This window comes from Pseudopodoces humilis, chromosome 7 (assembly GCF_049639895.1).
Source record: "Pseudopodoces humilis isolate 2021_Gansu_Grassland_sample_001 chromosome 7, ASM4963989v1, whole genome shotgun sequence".
Classification (NCBI taxonomy): Eukaryota; Metazoa; Chordata; class Aves; order Passeriformes; family Paridae; genus Pseudopodoces; species Pseudopodoces humilis.
In genome coordinates this window covers 32,893,608-32,909,716 of record NC_142206.1, presented here as the reverse complement: position 1 = coordinate 32,909,716, position 16,109 = coordinate 32,893,608, and the positions used below count along the sequence as shown (strand labels likewise).

Genomic DNA, 16,109 nt, shown 5'->3' with positions numbered 1-16,109 from the left:
GAGAATGTAATTCCATTAATTATATATTAGAAAAAAAAAAAAAAAATACTCCTATACATTAGGACAAAAAAATAACCAAACCTGTATAATCTCTTTGCAACCTGAGGGGAGTTTATTTGCCTTTCTTTCCTTCATAGTAATGCTTTACTTGACTAAAAAGCCTGAAAAGCTTTCTTCAAAATTGTGCTTAAGCACCATACAGCAAAGCCTGATATGGATCCAGTGCCTTCAGAAATTAGCTGTGTCTGATTATAAACTAGTTTTCCCTAAGTTGCTTCTTATCTGATGATGTCTGACTCAGGATATGGTGAAATGCACAGATACTTTTTATTATGTTTTCCAAGACTTGGTCATGACTCGTTTCCATGTGTAAGTGTGTTGTGTCTATGTATCTACACGCCTGCCTAAAGCATAGAGCAATGTGTATGCTGTTTGTGTGTGGGTTTGGTTCTAACATCAGATTCCATAAATGAATAAAGATACCATCTTCATTCTACTCTTCACTAAAGGGGCAATGTGGAATGGATTCTGTGAGTCTAACTATACACGTTGCTGATTCAAAGCTGATGGTAACAATTAATATACAAGGGGACAGACTAGTTTTTCTTCTAACATTTTTTTGAGAGAAAAAAAAAATGAAAATTAGACAGAAAAGACCATTTCCAGATGTGACTGTATAGGGCTTGATTCGAAGCACTTTTGTTATCTCCTTAATAATGCATATAAGAATGCTGATGTGAAATGTTTGTTAAAACTCCATCCTAGTAGATATTTGTGCTTATGAATTGATTCCTTATCCATATTTTATGGAGAAGTAGCTCAGCACTGGATTATGGCACATTATTTTCCAAACTCCTTATTAGACTCTGCATATCTCTCTACTGTGCCTCCAGGCTTAAATTAAAAACAAACTAAAGAAAAATTTAAAGAGACAACATTCAGAAACTTATGTTTTTACAAAGCTTCTGAAAGTTCATAATTATTTTTGTCCCTAATAGGCCTGCCTTTGAAATTATTTGATGGCTCGGTTTATAAATTCGTTTGGAAAGATCTGGCATTCCATAGTCATTAAGGGGGGCATATATCACAAAAATGGTTTTGCATATAAATAATGGTATACAGGATTTGGCTTAAATTGTCTGCTTTCATTTGAATTTTTTTTTTCTCTGCGATAATTTGGAGGGAAGCAGGAAGATCAAATTGAACACAATTTGGAAATGAAACTTGGATAATTGAGCTAAGGAGGTTGAACTTGCCAGTCACCTGTGACCTCTTCCTAGTGACACATCGTTTCAAACAGCTGAAATGAGAGGGCCTGCATCGAATTGCACAAAATAAATACGGCGAGCGGAGTTTCAGCCTGGACCCATGTCATCCCTCGTAGTCTGCTTCATTTCTACTGAAGAGGGAGGGAGACTCGGGCACCACAGCCTCGGGAAGGTGTTTGGCCAGCGTGTGTGTTCAGGGAACTCGGTGCAGGGGAGCAGGACGGGCGCTCTGGGAGGGACCCCGTGCAGGGTGGCAGGGGACAGAACAGCACTGGACCTGGAAGAGGTGAGAAATTGAAGCTTCACAAGGAAACGAGCTCACCCGTGATAAAATCTGCCTTATATACCGCCGCAACTGAAAGTTTGAGATCGTCCCTGTGCGGGAACCTAATATTTTGCTGTTCATTTTGAAACAATTATTCAAAACACCTTGGCAGCTGAACCCTCCCTGCTTTCAGGATAATTATTTCTAATCGTGATTGGCAATAATAGTAATTGCCATATTCAGCCAGCACCCAGCTGTAACGATTTTTCTTTATTATTATTATTTGGGTTAACAATCGCCACTGACAACAATGTCTCCCGACCCTCTCCTCCCTCCCTCAGATATCCAGGGAAATGAGTACCAGCGCTCTGCAGCAGCCGTCGGGTGGGCCGCTCCGGCTCCTGGCGGGCTCTGCGGGCCCGGGGGGAGCAGAGGGCGGCCGGCCCGTCCCTGCCGGGGGGCTGCTGTGGGGGATCGGGGGGCGACCCGGCTGCCGCAGCCTCCCCCCCTCCGACAGAGCAGGGGCTGCAGCCGCGGCTGTAAAGAGCCTCTTAATAAACCTCCGGGTCGATGATGCATCGCTCGCTAGTGAATCTTCGCGGGTTTATTTATTTTAACTAAATCGCCCAAATGGATCGCGGCTCTGTGTTGACTCTGGCGAGAGGCGAGGCGGGGAGCGGGGGCCGGGGGGGCGGCGGAGCTGACAGGTCGCCCGGGGGCTGCGGCGTTTTGTGCGAGCGGGGACCCTACGACTGCCCGCCGCCCCCTCCGGGAAAGGCTCCTCCGGCACGGTGACCGCCCCCCTCCCCTTCCTCCTCCTCCTCCTCTCCCTCCCCAGCTCGGCCGCAGGCGCCCTTGTAAGGAAGAGGCGAGCGCAGGCAGCGGCCGGAGCGGAGCGGGGCAGCCCCGGCCAGGCCGCTCGCTCCGGCCGCCGGAGAAGGCATGGGGGGCGAGGGAGGGAGAGGCAAAGGATGAGTGTTTCAAACAGGGGTAAAAGCCGGCCCGATAGAGGCTTGCTCAAGTTGACGGTGACTAGAGAGAGGTGAGGGTCAGAGTTCTCCCCGCCGGCCCAGGGTGACGGGAGGTTCCCGAGAGATCCCCCTCTGCGCCAGGGGCAGCGGCTCCCGGCCACCCCCTTGGGCAGCGCTTCTCCTGCCCGCTGAACTTCGCGGCGTTTCTCGTGTTTATTCAGGCTCACATCAGTCCAAGTTTGGGCCGCGGCGATGCGAGAGGCTCCCCCGAGCCCGCCGGTGCCGCTCGGCCACCGCGCCCAGCGTGCCCGGAGCAGCCTCGCCGGCCGAGTCCCCAAGTCTTTGGGTGCCCTGCAGGCAAACACAGCGAACTCGTCGGGGATGAAAGCAGCCTCTGGTTTTTAAAAGCACACGCAGAAGTTACAGAGCAGCGTCGGCAGGAGCGGTGTCACTGGCCTTCCCCGATGTGCGCCGTGCCTGCTCTTTGTCACCTCCTGGGCAGCCCCGGCCCGGGCCCGCTGGCAGCGGGGGAGGCCGGACCGGACCGGGCCGGGCCGCGCTGCTGCCGCTGGGTGCCGGGCCCCGGGCGGGATGGGACGGGCAGCCCGGCAGCAGCAGGCAGCGCCGCCAGCCCTCCCTTCCCCCGGGAACGCTGCTCCCTGACGTCAGATGTTTGCTTAGGCTTTTGTTCTGTTAAAAATAGTTTCACGCAGCAGCTTACCTGCCGTGGGTGGCGGCTGACCGTGGGCTGCGCCGGGGAAGCGTTTTCTGGCAGAATCGATTATTTCCTTCGCCCTCGGATCTTTGATCTCCGCACGCAAATTAATTATAGTAGTATTCAGGAAACTGGCTCGCAGTCTTCTAAACCTAGCATTTTGCTGCCTGAAACACATGAAAAGGGAAAGTTTCCTTGCAGTCTAGCTGTAACAGAGCTACGTTACCAAGGCTAGACATTTCTTACTGAGACCCGTAGAATTGTGTGTACTCTCAAATATTATCATCATTCCAGTAGCCTTTATTTTTTATTTTTTGCCTTTGCGTCTCATTCATGGCCGTTACGGTGTTGTACTTGCAATTGCGTATTATCCTTGTAAAATAATTGCTTTATAGCAGATTACTTGCAGCAGACATTTATTCTTCTTCTCCTGGTTCTCTGGAGTTATTAGAAAGTAATGGGTGCCAAGACAATCAAGGAATATTTCCTAATTAAAGAGGAAAAATGGAACTGTCACCGTTTTCCAGTGTTTGTGAGCCAATTCACGTGCTCAGATCAGACACACTTGCACATCACAAACACAGGCGTAGGTACTGTGTGTCTGTAGGCACATACACACACACACCCCTCTCGCAGTTAGTTCCTATTTCTTACAGAGGTTGTTAAAGAATAACTTGAAATCGAAGACAAGTGAATTGACAGGAAAACGTATCGCTTTTTTCCCGCTTTAATTTCTTCCCACATTATAATGAATCCCTGAGCCTTTAGCTAGGTGGGCAATTAACCACCCGGTGCCCGCTGCCCTGTAACAATCACCCCGCTGTATAGTTTATGGGGCTGAAGTTTTTTAACAGCTCCATATCCTTATTTTATTATTGTGTACGTGTGGGATACGGAATCTCCCACACGTGCAGATCTATGGGATCTATACAGAGGATGTATAATTTTATAGTTTATCTTAGCCCAACTGCTCCTGGGTGACAAATCTGTCTGTCGCAGAGAGCACCGTCCTCATTTCAATACTATTTCGTTCTGGGAGCGCGCACAGTAATTCTTTACATCGAAATTGCTTCCCCTCTGGTTCCTATATTTTAATTTAGTAAAGGACTGATTAGCTGTGGCTTTAAAAGGGCCAGGTCTGCGCTGGCTAACAGCGTCACCTCTCACCTCTCGGCAGCCCCGGGCTGGGGTCACTGCGGGGCCGCGGCGGGGGAGTTGGCAGCGCTGCTCCGGCTCCGGCTCCCGCCGCGCTACCTGCGCGCCCCTCTCCGCGCCGCGCAGCGCCCCGAGCCGCCGCTGGCAGCGAAGCTCCCGTCCCCCCCGCCGAAGGGGGAAGAGCAGCCCGCCCGCCTCTGCCTCTGGTCCACCGCTGCCGGCGTGAATCACCGCGGAAACAACGGGAAGATGCAGCTCTGCTAGGCGAAAATAATTGTTTGGTTTATTTTAACTCTCAACGACCTGGTTTAATGGCACCCTTTCCTCTGACATCCAGGGAGGGGAGGAGGAGGGCCCGCCGGCTGCATCGTCCTCTTTAAAGGCTTCGTGTAAACTTCCTCATTTTGAAAGAATAACTTCAAAAACCCGTGTTTGATTGTATTCAGGCGTGTGCCCGTCTCACATCGATTGGTGGATCCATTGAAGGTGTAAAGATCCGTTGGTAACGTGCAGGTCCAGTGTCCCTAAATCAGCAGATTCTCCCTTCTCTGACAAATCCTGGAATTAGTTTAACGAGGGAAAAATATTATTTTTCATCTGTAAAAATGTATTTCAAAGAGGCATTATATTCTATCAGGAGAGACTACAATAAAAATCAAAATCGCTTCTGGAAAGGTTTCGCTCTGAGCAAACGTTTCGTGTATGTCGGATCCTCATAAAACTACACTACACGGACTTTATTCCGACGATTACTGGAAAACACGCAATGCATACAAAATACGAGCAAGAAAGTGTCGAAATCAATTTCTTTTCTACCTATGAACAGTGGAAGGTGCAAGTACATTTTAAATACTTTTAAACTTTATCAAACGATAGATGTAGATAAAGGCAAATACCGAATATTCAGGAAACCACAAATAATTTTAAGAAGTTACTTTTTTTTTTTTTTTTTTTTTTGAGTCTATCGGTGCATTTACAGAACTGTAATGCGGAGACATCACTTTGTTTATTTTTCTAACGTCTACCCAAATTCCAGCAATCCGCAGAGCAGTAACAGGCTTTTCCATGTGTTTATCATCGAGGTTGCAACAGGATTCGCCTCAATTGTTCTGCCTTTCTTGTGTTTTTCTTTCTTCCCTTTTCTGCATTTCCCAGATACATTCGCTTTTGTTGCAAAAATAAACAGCGGAGTTTTTAACAGCAATTTGAGATGATAATGGTTACTGATCCCATTCTTTCCATCATAATCTTCAAGTGGTTTAAGATTAATGATAGGAGGTGTTTTAGCAAGGAGTGTGGGTTTTCTTCTCCAAAGACCATCACTATGATAATTTACTTAAGATGTTGACAAGACTGTCAGTAAGGCTAATTTTTTATTAAGCTCCGCTGTAGCAACTGTAGTAAGCATTTGTTGTTCTTTAAGCACATTGTATTTTTGAATGCTCGACTATAAATATTGTTACTTGGTCTCTGCCTGATGGATTTGCAACAGAGATGATTCCCCTTGCCTTTGTTTCAAGAAAGGTGTCTTCCGGTATTCTGATAAATATTCTCTTCCACCCTCCCCCATCCCCTTTCACGCACATTTCTTAAAAGAAAATAAATTTGAGCCACTACTGTCTCGGTCCAGCAATGTCTTCTGCACAGAACTGCTTTGGCTTGACTCTATCTAGGCACATCCCTGAAACAGCGGGACAAGATGAAGGTTTGAGTGCTGCGTTTGTGTGATTATTTTAATTTTTTTTTTTTTAATTGGGAAAAATAATCTTTTAAACAGTAAACATGTAAGTGTAGTACCCCAGGGTACGAAGAGGCTGGGATGCCTGTTTCAGCAGAGAGAGCAGTTTAGGATATATTGGCGGCTCCCGAGGGGAGTTCCATCTTGTCCGACCCCCCGGCACCCGCGCTCCCCGGCCGGAGCGGCTCTCCCCGGCAGGCCGGAGCCCGCGGCAGCGCTCGCCCCGCCGGGCTGCCCGCACCCAGGCCGCTTCCCCCGCTCCTCCCGGGGCAGCCGGCAGCAGAGCCCCTCGGCGGAGCCCGTCCGGGGAGAGGGCTCGGTGCGGGCACGGCGGGCCGGCACGCGTGGGTGCGCGCAGGGCGGCGGAGGCGGGCGCGAAGCAGCCCGCTCCATCAGAGAGGAAAAGTCTGGGGTGAAATCGTGACAGACGGGTCGATTTTACCCTGCTGTTGTGCTTTCAATAAACATGAAGCCGTGGCCTTACCTAGACATCACGGGGCCCCTGTGACACCCGTTGGGCAGCGCTTTATTGCCTTTTCCCCCCGCGCCTGCGGCCGGGAGCGCAGAGGGGCCACGCGGGCGGCCAAATCCGGGTGGCCGCCCCTGAGCCCCCCCCGCTGCCGCCGGGCCCGGGGCCGAGCAGGGGCGCGCAGAGTAAACGGCGGGGGCTACAAAAACACGTGCCTGCTCCTCATCGGCCGCCCCTCTCCGCTATCGGCCGCTCTGCGCTCGCACAGAAAGGAAAAGGGCAGTGTCGCAAACAGTTTATGTTACGATCCCCCCGCGGCGAGGGCCGAGGGGCAAGGGGCGAGGGCCGCCCTCCCTCCGCCTGCGCGGCCCCTGCCCCGCTCCGTGGCCGGCCGGCGCGCAGGGGGACGCGCAGCGCGGGCGGGCCGCGGGCAGCAGGGGGCGCTCCGAGGTTGCTCCTGGGAGCCCGCGCTGCCGCTCCGCGCGCCCGCACACGGACACGCACACGGACACACGTGGGGCACGCACGGACACGCGGACACGCGTGGGACACACGGACACGCGTGGGACACAGGCGGACACGCACGGACACGCTGGCGCAGCGGGGGTGGATGCGGGGCGCACACTCGCGCGTACACCGCGCACAGCCGCGGGGAGACGCGCACACGCGGGGACAGCCAGGTGCGCGCCGTGCCGGGGGAGCCGCGCGGGTGTCCCCGTGCCGCTCTCCGTGCGTGTGCGTGAGCGTACCATACATTAAGCAACTTATTAAACACGACGATGAATTGTCAACATTTTTTTCGCATGTTAGTTCCGCTGATCCGGGCAGGATTTATTTTCAGGTCTCGGGTCCCGGAGCTATAATGCGTGATTTCTTTGCCTTAAATAAAATTGGTCAAATGTTGACAACCTTTAAGCCAATCTAACACTCAAGATTACTGATGGGAAACTAATGAGAAAATATCAGATCGTCCGGCCTGGGGGCTCCTAATTAAATCTTAGCTGATTGAAAAATAAAAGCGGGTTCGGGGGCGTGGGGGAGGAGGGAAGAAGCTCCAGGCTGAACTTTAGCTCTCATTTTACGTGATATTTCCCCAGCCCATCTCTCCCTCTGCGCTTTCCCCCTCCCTCCCTCCCTCTAGTTGTAAAAACTCTAATATTATTTCGCTGGTTATTTCGAGAGATCCGAATGCGGCTATCATTCCTTGCCCGGTAAACATTAAGGCCTTTAAGCAACGTGATTTAACTAATTAGAAAATTTACATCATTAAGTCTCAGGGAGAGAAAAAAGGAGAAACAAATCTGTCAGTCATTTTAAAAGAGACAGGCCCTATTGAAGTGTGAAGAAATCGGCTCTAATTCAAAAAGGCAATCGGGCAGAAAAAGCCCTCAACATTACCCTGCTAGTTATTAATCAGAAGGGGCTTCCCCCTCTTTCCTTCTCTGTAATGGCAAGAGCTGAAGCACATCGTTAGTTTCTCCTAAAGCTACCGCACAGTTTCCATTCAGCTTTTTTGCCACTCGTCCATGTCCCATATTAATAGCGAGTATTTGTCCATTCAAGGCTCATAGATTTGAAAATGTTTCCGAATTGGAGAACCGCAGCCGCAGGGGAAAAAAAAATGTATTAAAAAATTCAAATAAAATAATAAAATAAAATAAAATAAAGCACGCTCCCGAACTTCTCACTTCTACCTTAGCCAAATACAAGGGCTGCACTGCCCCGTCCCCCCCCATTAACGGGAGGTACTACAGCAAACCTGCCTGGTGAGGACTCGGTTATGGCTTTGTTTTTCTCCCCTTGCCCTGTATTTCTAAACACAGACACAAGCCTGAGAGTGGAAAGCACCCGTCGTCGTCCCCCTCCTTTTTCTTTTTTCTTTTTCTTTTTTCTGTTTCCTTTTTCCCTAGGGACCGGCTGTGTTTAGTGCCACGCACCAGGCTGAAGCAGAACAATACAAACTTGAGCGCAAATCAGAGCGATCGGGTTACCGATGCCGGCTCCTGCAGGAAGTGCTGCGGGCCGCTGCTGCCCAGTGCTGCGGGCGGGAGCACGGGCTGGCCGCCCCGCTCTGGACACCCCAGCTGGGGAGGCGGCACGGGGAGCTCCGAGGGTGGGGGCAGAAATGAAGCAGCTTGGTCCAAACCACAGACACTTACATCTCTCTCGCGCTTTCTCTTGTCTCCTCTTTCAAACGCGCTCTCTATTCCTCCCCTTCCAACAGTTCACAGTGGACTATAGTATAAATAATAAATACATCCTACTCTGCGTTTTCTGTCTCCCAGTCTCGAAGAAGCTGACAGTCGCTTTAATCAAAGGAGTTTGCACTGGTTCTAAAGGAGTTTGCACTGGCTCTTCATTGAGGTAATTTAAGGAATTTTAAACACGCTTCGGACAAAACCAGGCGATAGGGGCCTATTTCTGATCTCACGGCCCGGGGACGATCTCTCCTGCGGCTCGGGGAATTAACCCCGTGTAAATGTGTTCAAGATCAACCTCCTGGTGGGGATTTTACTTGACAGTAGCCTGTGAAGAAACAATATTTTGGCAAGAAAAAAAAAAAAAAAAAAAAAAAAGGTGTCTCTGCCAGCCCTATTGTGACTTCCATCCATTTACGTCCCAGGGCTAACTTGTAGTCATGTCTGTAGGCAGCCGCTTACAGGAATGTAAGGTGTTGAGCAGGAGCGGGCAGGCTCCTTTCCCAGCGCTAGGTGCGCGGAGCGGCAGCCCGTGCGCAGCCCGCAGGGTACGAGCCGGCCGGCCGGGCGGGCAGCTCGCTGTCCCCTCCGCTCTCCGACAGGGGCAGCCACCGGGGCCAAACACGTGCTCCGAAACTGAAGCGCTTCTCCGTTCCCAGCGGAAGCAGCTGGAAACCCGCCCCTGAGCCCGGTGGGAGAGCGGCAAGGCAGAGCTCCCTGCCACAGCGAGAGTACGAAATGGAGAGGGGAGGGCAGAAGGAAGAGCCTGCGCTCCTCCGCCCCTTTGCACCGGTTTGTCTTGCAGTTATTCAAAATGATTGAGTTTTCTGAAGAAGGCCCTTTAGAGAGAAAACAAAACCGGCGACAACCTCTTCCGCCAAAACCAACATGAATATCAACCTGTCCGCTGGCAGGGCTTCGGAGCTTAGAGGCATTACAGTAAAATTTACGGCGTCCTTAACAACTCCCAATAAAAGCATTAAAATTTCCTTTAATTGAGAAAACATTGATTTTTAACTCTGGAAAGAACGAACCCGTAATTTAATTGCAAGCTTTCACCGACAGAGCAGCATCTCAGGGAGGCCACATTCCATCTTTAATAGAGCCACTTTATGAAGTGATAAAACCAAAGAAAACCTGACAGAGACAGTTGAAATTGCGCAAGAAAAGTTACTTGCCTTCCCTCTCCCTCTTCGCAGCTCCAAACTATCCCGCTCTTCCCTCCCCCTCCAACCCCCGTCCTCCGATCACAAAACACAACTGTAAAAGCAAAGGATTTAGGGTCTGGGGAAGAAGCAGTAGTTAATATTTTAAATAACGATTTGCTTTTACTAGGCACGGGGTGATGCCAAGGGGTTTAAGGGAACATTTTCACAAAATGGTAGCCTCTTCTGAAAAGGAAACTAATCGGATAAAACTTCCTTGCTTTCCCTTGTTCGTTACAAAAATAATTGCTAAAGGGAAGGAAAGGGAAATCCCACCCTCCCTTTCTATCTTATTTCTGTATCGGTTTTTGGTATTATAGAAGAGTAAAGAAGTTTTTGTTTGGTGGTTTTTCATTGATCAGTCACTCTGAGCTAATGTAATTATCCTCATCAATAGAAGGCTGCAGAGAGAATCATTATGTGGGTGACATTGATAAATGATCACCCAAGAGCTGCCTTTTCTCTTGGGCACCCCCACATATGACCCTCCCACATACACAAGGTAGCCATAGAAACACCTTGAGATCCTCAAACACTGCTGCAAATGGGAGAATACAGAGAAAGCGAGAGAAATCCAACTTCACACACTTTCTGTCCCTGCTGAAGCCTCCTTCCCATTGCTCGCGGCCACCGAGCCGGGCTCCGCTGTCCTGCCCCGTGGGCGCGCAGCCCGCTCCCAGCCCCGAGCCCTCTCCCGGCACCATACCGGCATTTGGGGGGAGGGGGTGTCTTATGGATGTTGCTTCTGGGCCTTTTAAATATTTTTTGTTCCTTTCTTTCTTTCTTTCCCTGGAATAGTTAAGCAATGAGGTTGCACGCACCATACGTATTGTACGCGCATTGCGGAACCCCCTGGTTTTAATGGCGCTCTTGGAGATGCACACCAAAGATATTCACCTCGTCCCGGTAATGCGGCTCCTGGAAAATGGTTAAACGCTAATTATTAGCAGCGATTTTTTAGTCACAGGCCTATTCAAGAAGATTCTGTTTTTCTTACTAAGGAAAAGATTTTTTTTTTTTCCTCCAGCCGCAGACCCTCCTTTCCTTTTGTAAGCAAATTCTAAAATATTGAGAGCAGTAGTTGATTCATAATGACCCATAAATCGATGCAAGGAATGGGGTGAAGGTGTTTATTTATTTTTTTTTTTTATTCCTAAAGCTGCAAGTAAAGTAGCTTTGACACCGTGTGGGGATGAAGGGGAGGAGTTGTTTAGCCGTGCGGGGTCATCCATCATCACTGTCGCAGAGACTCTGCCCAGAAGAGCAACCTCCCTTCTGTCTGTCTCTTTCTCTGCACCAAAACTATTAATATTAAAATCTGCCAGCAAACCTTGCCCCCACCCGCCCCTCATCCCATCCGGTCCTGCTCAGCCGGCAGCGGCTGGGCTGCCCAGCCTGGAGCGGGCTCGCTCCCGCGCAGCGCCAGCGGGGTTGATTTTTGCCAAGTGCTCTTAGGAGAGTTAAAAGGCCGGCCTCGTTTCCTCTCGGCTGAAGGCAGGGATGTGGTAGGGGAGACATGTGGGGCGCAGCCATCCCTCCGCGCAGCAGAGCCCTCTCCTGCCGCTCCGCGCAGCGCGGGGACGCGGCCGTGCCTGGGGACAGATTCGGGCGTTTGCCGGGCCCCGTGGGGTTTTTTCCTAGCAGACGCATCAGGCGTGCAGTGGGGCTAGTGGCTCCGCATCGACCCCCGCAAAGGCGCCGCCGGCAGACCCTCACTCCCTTCGGGAAGCCTGGAGAGCCGCTGGAGCGAAAAGCAAAAGCTACAAGGGAGAGCGGGTCCAGCCCGTGCCCCCGCCGCACCCCTTCCCCTGCCCGGCCCCGGCCCCTCCCGGCCCCCGCCCCGGCCCTCGCAAACCTGATCTGGGGCAATTTTCTCTCCCTCGCTCTCTCTGCGGCTATGAGTGAAAGGTGGGGAGCGCCGGCTCCCCCCGGCATCTCCTCTTCGGCCCTGCGGTGCCCGCTCGCCGCGACGGGCAGGGCTCGGGCGGCAGCGCTGCCGGAGGTGCGCTCCCCTCCTCTCTTCGCCTTAAAGGCAGCAAAATCTGGAAGAAAAATCCCTCATTTATGGTGACTACAACTCCCAACGCAGACCCGCTCGGCGAAATGGAAATTTGGGATTATAAACATGTGTGTATGTAAACAAAAGGTGTTTCTTCTGTTACCCTTCGTTTCCCACAGCATAAGCAATTTTTATTCAGACTCGAGTATTTTCTTTAACACTATACCGCTGTCAAAACATTATTCCCGTTTTGTTTGCTTTTGACAGCTGAGCAGTTCTTAAAAATACCAAAATCGGAACCTTCCACGCTAAACAGAAAATCTCAGATGGAGAAATCTTTGCACGATATTGTACCTTGGATTTCAGCAAGACATCTCACGGAAAGCACAGCCCAAAAGGGGGAGAAAAAAAGAAAGAAAATAAAAGACAACACAGCAATGCACATATTTGGTTCATTATAAAAACAAATAATCTACTACGGCTAAATTCTTCCCTGTCCGTCTACCAACGTGATTCCTGACATTTCTCCTCAAATTCTAGAGAAAAGATCTGCAAGGAAATAAAGTACAGTTTTAAAAAATAAATTTAAAAATCCTCCCATTTAAAGTGCTAACACAAATTATCTTGCCTTTTTAAATTCTGCATCCACAAAAATCAGAGAATTTGGAAATGGGCACCCAGGCTGTGGTCTTCTTATGCGACTGAAGGGTTGATGTGATTTTAACCAGGACAGAGAGCATCAAAGCCGAGCAGGGAATTTTAATCTAAATTTCATACGAAAGCCTTATAAGAGACGCCCACAAAGCAGGACCCGATTGCTAAATAAATCTCACACCCATTCTACTGGCATCCTCCCTTCTGCCTCCAGCAGCGTGGGTCCATTTACTCAGCCCAGAAATTAAACATTAACTATGAGGCTGAGCCTCTTTCCACATTCCAAGGGTAAAAGTTGTCACTCAAAGTTTTTAAAAACACCCTGGCCAATTGGAAGGACAAGAAGGAAAGAGGAGAAGGGTTACAAATTTACAGATGTTGAAGTTGGAGTTTTTTGTTTCCTAGAAAGTTTAGTTAATTACAAGTCCTTTCCCAATTCCCTCCTCTCAGGAATAAAGGCAGAGCTTTCCCCTGCTCTTTGGGCCCCATCCCACTTTTGCTGACTTAACAGTGCCACTGAGGAAGGTGAGAGGCTGCTTTTTCTAACATTGCTCATTGCTCCTCCTCGTTCAAACTCTCCTTCAGATTCTTCAAAAGGCCAGAAGCTTTTGTTTAAAAAAAAAATAAATTCAAACCTTTAACCATGATTCAGCTCCAGATATTTGTATACAAAATGTCAAATCAACATTTTCTGTCATTAGCTGATGGACTGTTGTTTTTCTATTTTTTTTTTCCTGAAAACAGCTGAAGACAACAAAAGGAGTAAAACCATCTGAAAAGCTAGGTTATGCAATTCTCACATAGGAAAAATTGCCATAAGAGTCAAAGCTTCTTTTCTCCTCCTAAAACTTCTAAACCTACTCCTGCAATAAAGCCATTGTTTGCCTCTGAGCTAAATGCCTGGAGTTAAGGTCTGCTGTGGTTATGGATGCACACACACACATGTACACACATGGCAGTAGTCATCTCGTGTCTGAGCCTTTGCTACTCAAGCTCAGCTCCTGTTATTAGCAGGTAGTACAAGTATTAGACACACCTCTGAAATGCAAGTTGGTGAGATGGGATTTCAAATTTTGTTTAATCCGGCAAAAATCTAATATCACTAATCTGCAGAAATATATAACCTGAGATGTTCTTTCATTCAGTTATTCTATTAATGTGATGACAAGCTTGTTTCTGATTTTTCCAGCCTTTCTTCTTAATGCTGATAAGAAATATGTTTGAGACATCTCTTATGATAACCTCAGACTCTCCTAAACATGATTAAAAACACAAAAGCCTAGCAAAAAATCAAAAATGAAATATTTATTACCGCATTTTGTGACTTAACACCTTTTTTTTTTCTTTTTAAAACATAACGTCACAGTCCTCATACAAGTATTTTAATGTAAATTTTGACAAAGCTTAAAGGTAACAGCATTTTCTTCTAGTGAGGAACACGTGCTGAGAAAGGAAGAATTCATGGACATACAATACCAATTCCACAGCAGATCTGATACTAGCAAAAACATTCTTTTTTTTTTCAATTGAGGTAAACACATAGAATATCTAACATGAAACAATTAATAGACCGAACTCTGTACGAAGTTTGTTACAGTATTCTCTTGCTTTTTTTCCCAAGCTTTGAGTTCATGATAAAGTCCTAGGTTTGGTGCAAAGACCATTAGTAACTTCTTTCATTGAGGAAAGCTGCCCAACTTTTAGTTTTTTGTCCAAAGCCAAGGCTCAGAACTACTGGAAGAAGCTTCTGCTCTGTCTGTTCTGTCTTTTAAATCTTCACCTGCAAGCTCTTTGAAGAAGAGTCCAAAAAAAAAAAAAAAAAAAAGATTGGGAGGAATGGGGAGAGACTTAATGAAGCACAAACTATAAAGATCTGTTTGAAACTAAAGGACACATTTTATGAAGGAACAAAATGAGGGAATGGCAAGGCCTTCTTGGAACAGTCTTCTGAGTGATGAGAGACCCAGCAAGACTTTTCATCTTCATCTCCAGGGTAGTTCTTTTCTCACTGGCCAAAACAGGTCTTTCATGGATAGTGACTTCACTGCTGAACCAAAACAGTCATTCTTTTGGGAACAACACACATAGTGTGGAAAACAAGGATTTTTTTTTTCTTCTAAAACTATTTGAGGCAACGTAACGGAGTGATCAACAGAAATGTACAAGTTAACTTAGTTCCTATGTTTATACTACAGTAGTTATAACTCTTGGAGTCTTTTTTTTTTCCAGAGGATCTGTACATGGACATATTCATTTCAGTGAGCCCATGATTTCACATTTGTGTTCTTGTTTCATTGGTCCTCTGTTGTTGATGAAAAATGACAAAAAGTAAAAAATAATCACAGCTGTCTGGAATTTCGTATTAAGTGTCAACATCTGGTCAAAGTTCAAAAGTCTTAAAATAGTTTCTGTTTGTTTTTGTTTTGTTTTTCCCTTGAGTTCCCTTATACTATTGGGCATGAACGTCCATAACCTGTCCACCAACACTGGGGTCTACAGAATTTAACATTGTGGGGCTCTGTGCTGACATGGTCATTCCAGGGTGGGTAGGGGGTCCTCCGTGCATCATCATGGCTGGGTGGTGGGGGTGACTTGGCAAATATGAATGGATTGGGGGTCCATGTCTTAATTGAGTTTGGTGTGGGGTCATCTGGGGAGGAGTGTAACTTGGCTGTGCCATACTCATACCCATAGGACCACCCTGAGATACGTAGTCCCCTGGCATGCCTTGCAAACCTAGACAAAAAGGGGAAAAAAAAGCAGGTCAGATTCCTCAACGTTTCTACAATTTACCCATCTAAAATGAACAGGAAAAACAACAGACACTGCAAATCTTCCATCTAAAATTAGCTGCAGATTCTTGCCAATGTTTGCAGACATTCAAATTCTAGTTTGCATTTAATTTGATCATTCAGCAGGATAATGCACATAACAGAACTAAATATTGAGCACAACTGAGTATCACAAAATATAAGTGTACTTTAAAAAAAAACTAGTGGGTGAATTCCTATGATAAATTTTACAAAGACGCTGGCTATATGTAAAGACTTGTCAATTGAGCATAAATATATGATTTGCTTCTCCTTGGTATTTTAAAAATGTAAAAGGCTATATCCTGTCTGGGTTTGCTAAGCAGTATCAATGCAAATTCCACACACAGATCAATGGACCCAACTGCATAAATGAACAAAACTGAGATACCAACAAAAGTCCTGATCTTTGAAGTGCTAAGCAACTCCTGAAAGATGCTGAATGCTTTCAACACTCAGTTAAGTCAATGGGGTATGCTGCTGCTCAGTACCTTAAAGGTTTAGTCCTAAAAGTACATGTCGTGTTTTTCTCCTAGAACAAATCTTAAAATCCTATTATATCATTACGGGCCAAATCCTGCTGCCTTATTCACGAGGCCCATTGAAGTCAGTGGGACTATTCACATGAGTAAGGCAAGCAGGATTTGGCCCTGTGCCTGCAG

The 16,109-nt window shown here is 47.8% G+C and overlaps 2 protein-coding genes across 4 annotated transcripts in view; both read right to left on the bottom strand.

Moving 5' to 3' along the window:
* Positions 1-276: 276 nt before the first annotated feature.
* Positions 277-13,282, bottom strand: LOC148184002 (uncharacterized). The gene is made up of 4 exons (XM_088058063.1): positions 13,273-13,282; positions 11,840-12,026; positions 3,226-3,386; positions 277-1,545 (listed from the first exon to the last, which is right to left on the bottom strand). Exons 1-4 carry the CDS (start codon positions 13,280-13,282, stop codon positions 1,397-1,399), a joined length of 507 nt encoding a protein of 168 aa, XP_087914189.1. The 3' UTR covers positions 277-1,396.
* Positions 13,283-13,844: 562 nt separating this feature from the next.
* The window catches only part of MEIS2 (Meis homeobox 2), a 174,040-nt gene continuing 171,775 nt past the window's right edge, over positions 13,845-16,109 (bottom strand). For 2 of the 3 annotated variants that reach the window (XM_088057623.1, XM_088057622.1), the window contains one exon: positions 15,234-15,373. Coding sequence is in view for 1 of the 3 variants with exons in the window: in XM_005520330.3 (XP_005520387.1) it covers positions 15,087-15,373 (287 nt within the window). In the remaining 2 variants the exon portion in view is untranslated. Of the gene's footprint in view, positions 15,374-16,109 lie in introns of all 3 variants that reach the window. The other variant, XM_005520330.3, reaches the window with a different exon arrangement.

What these genes read in the sequence shown, in the direction of transcription:
- LOC148184002 (XM_088058063.1), bottom strand. An exon ending in AGAAAATTGCCCCAGATCAG is followed by an intron (nt 3,387 to 11,839) that starts GTTTGCGAGGGC and finishes CATGTGTTTCAG; the next exon opens with GCAGCAAAATGCTAGGTTTA. An exon ending in TCAGCCGCCACCCACGGCAG is followed by an intron (nt 1,546 to 3,225) that starts GTAAGCTGCTGC and finishes CACCTCTTCCAG; the next exon opens with GTCCAGTGCTGTTCTGTCCC.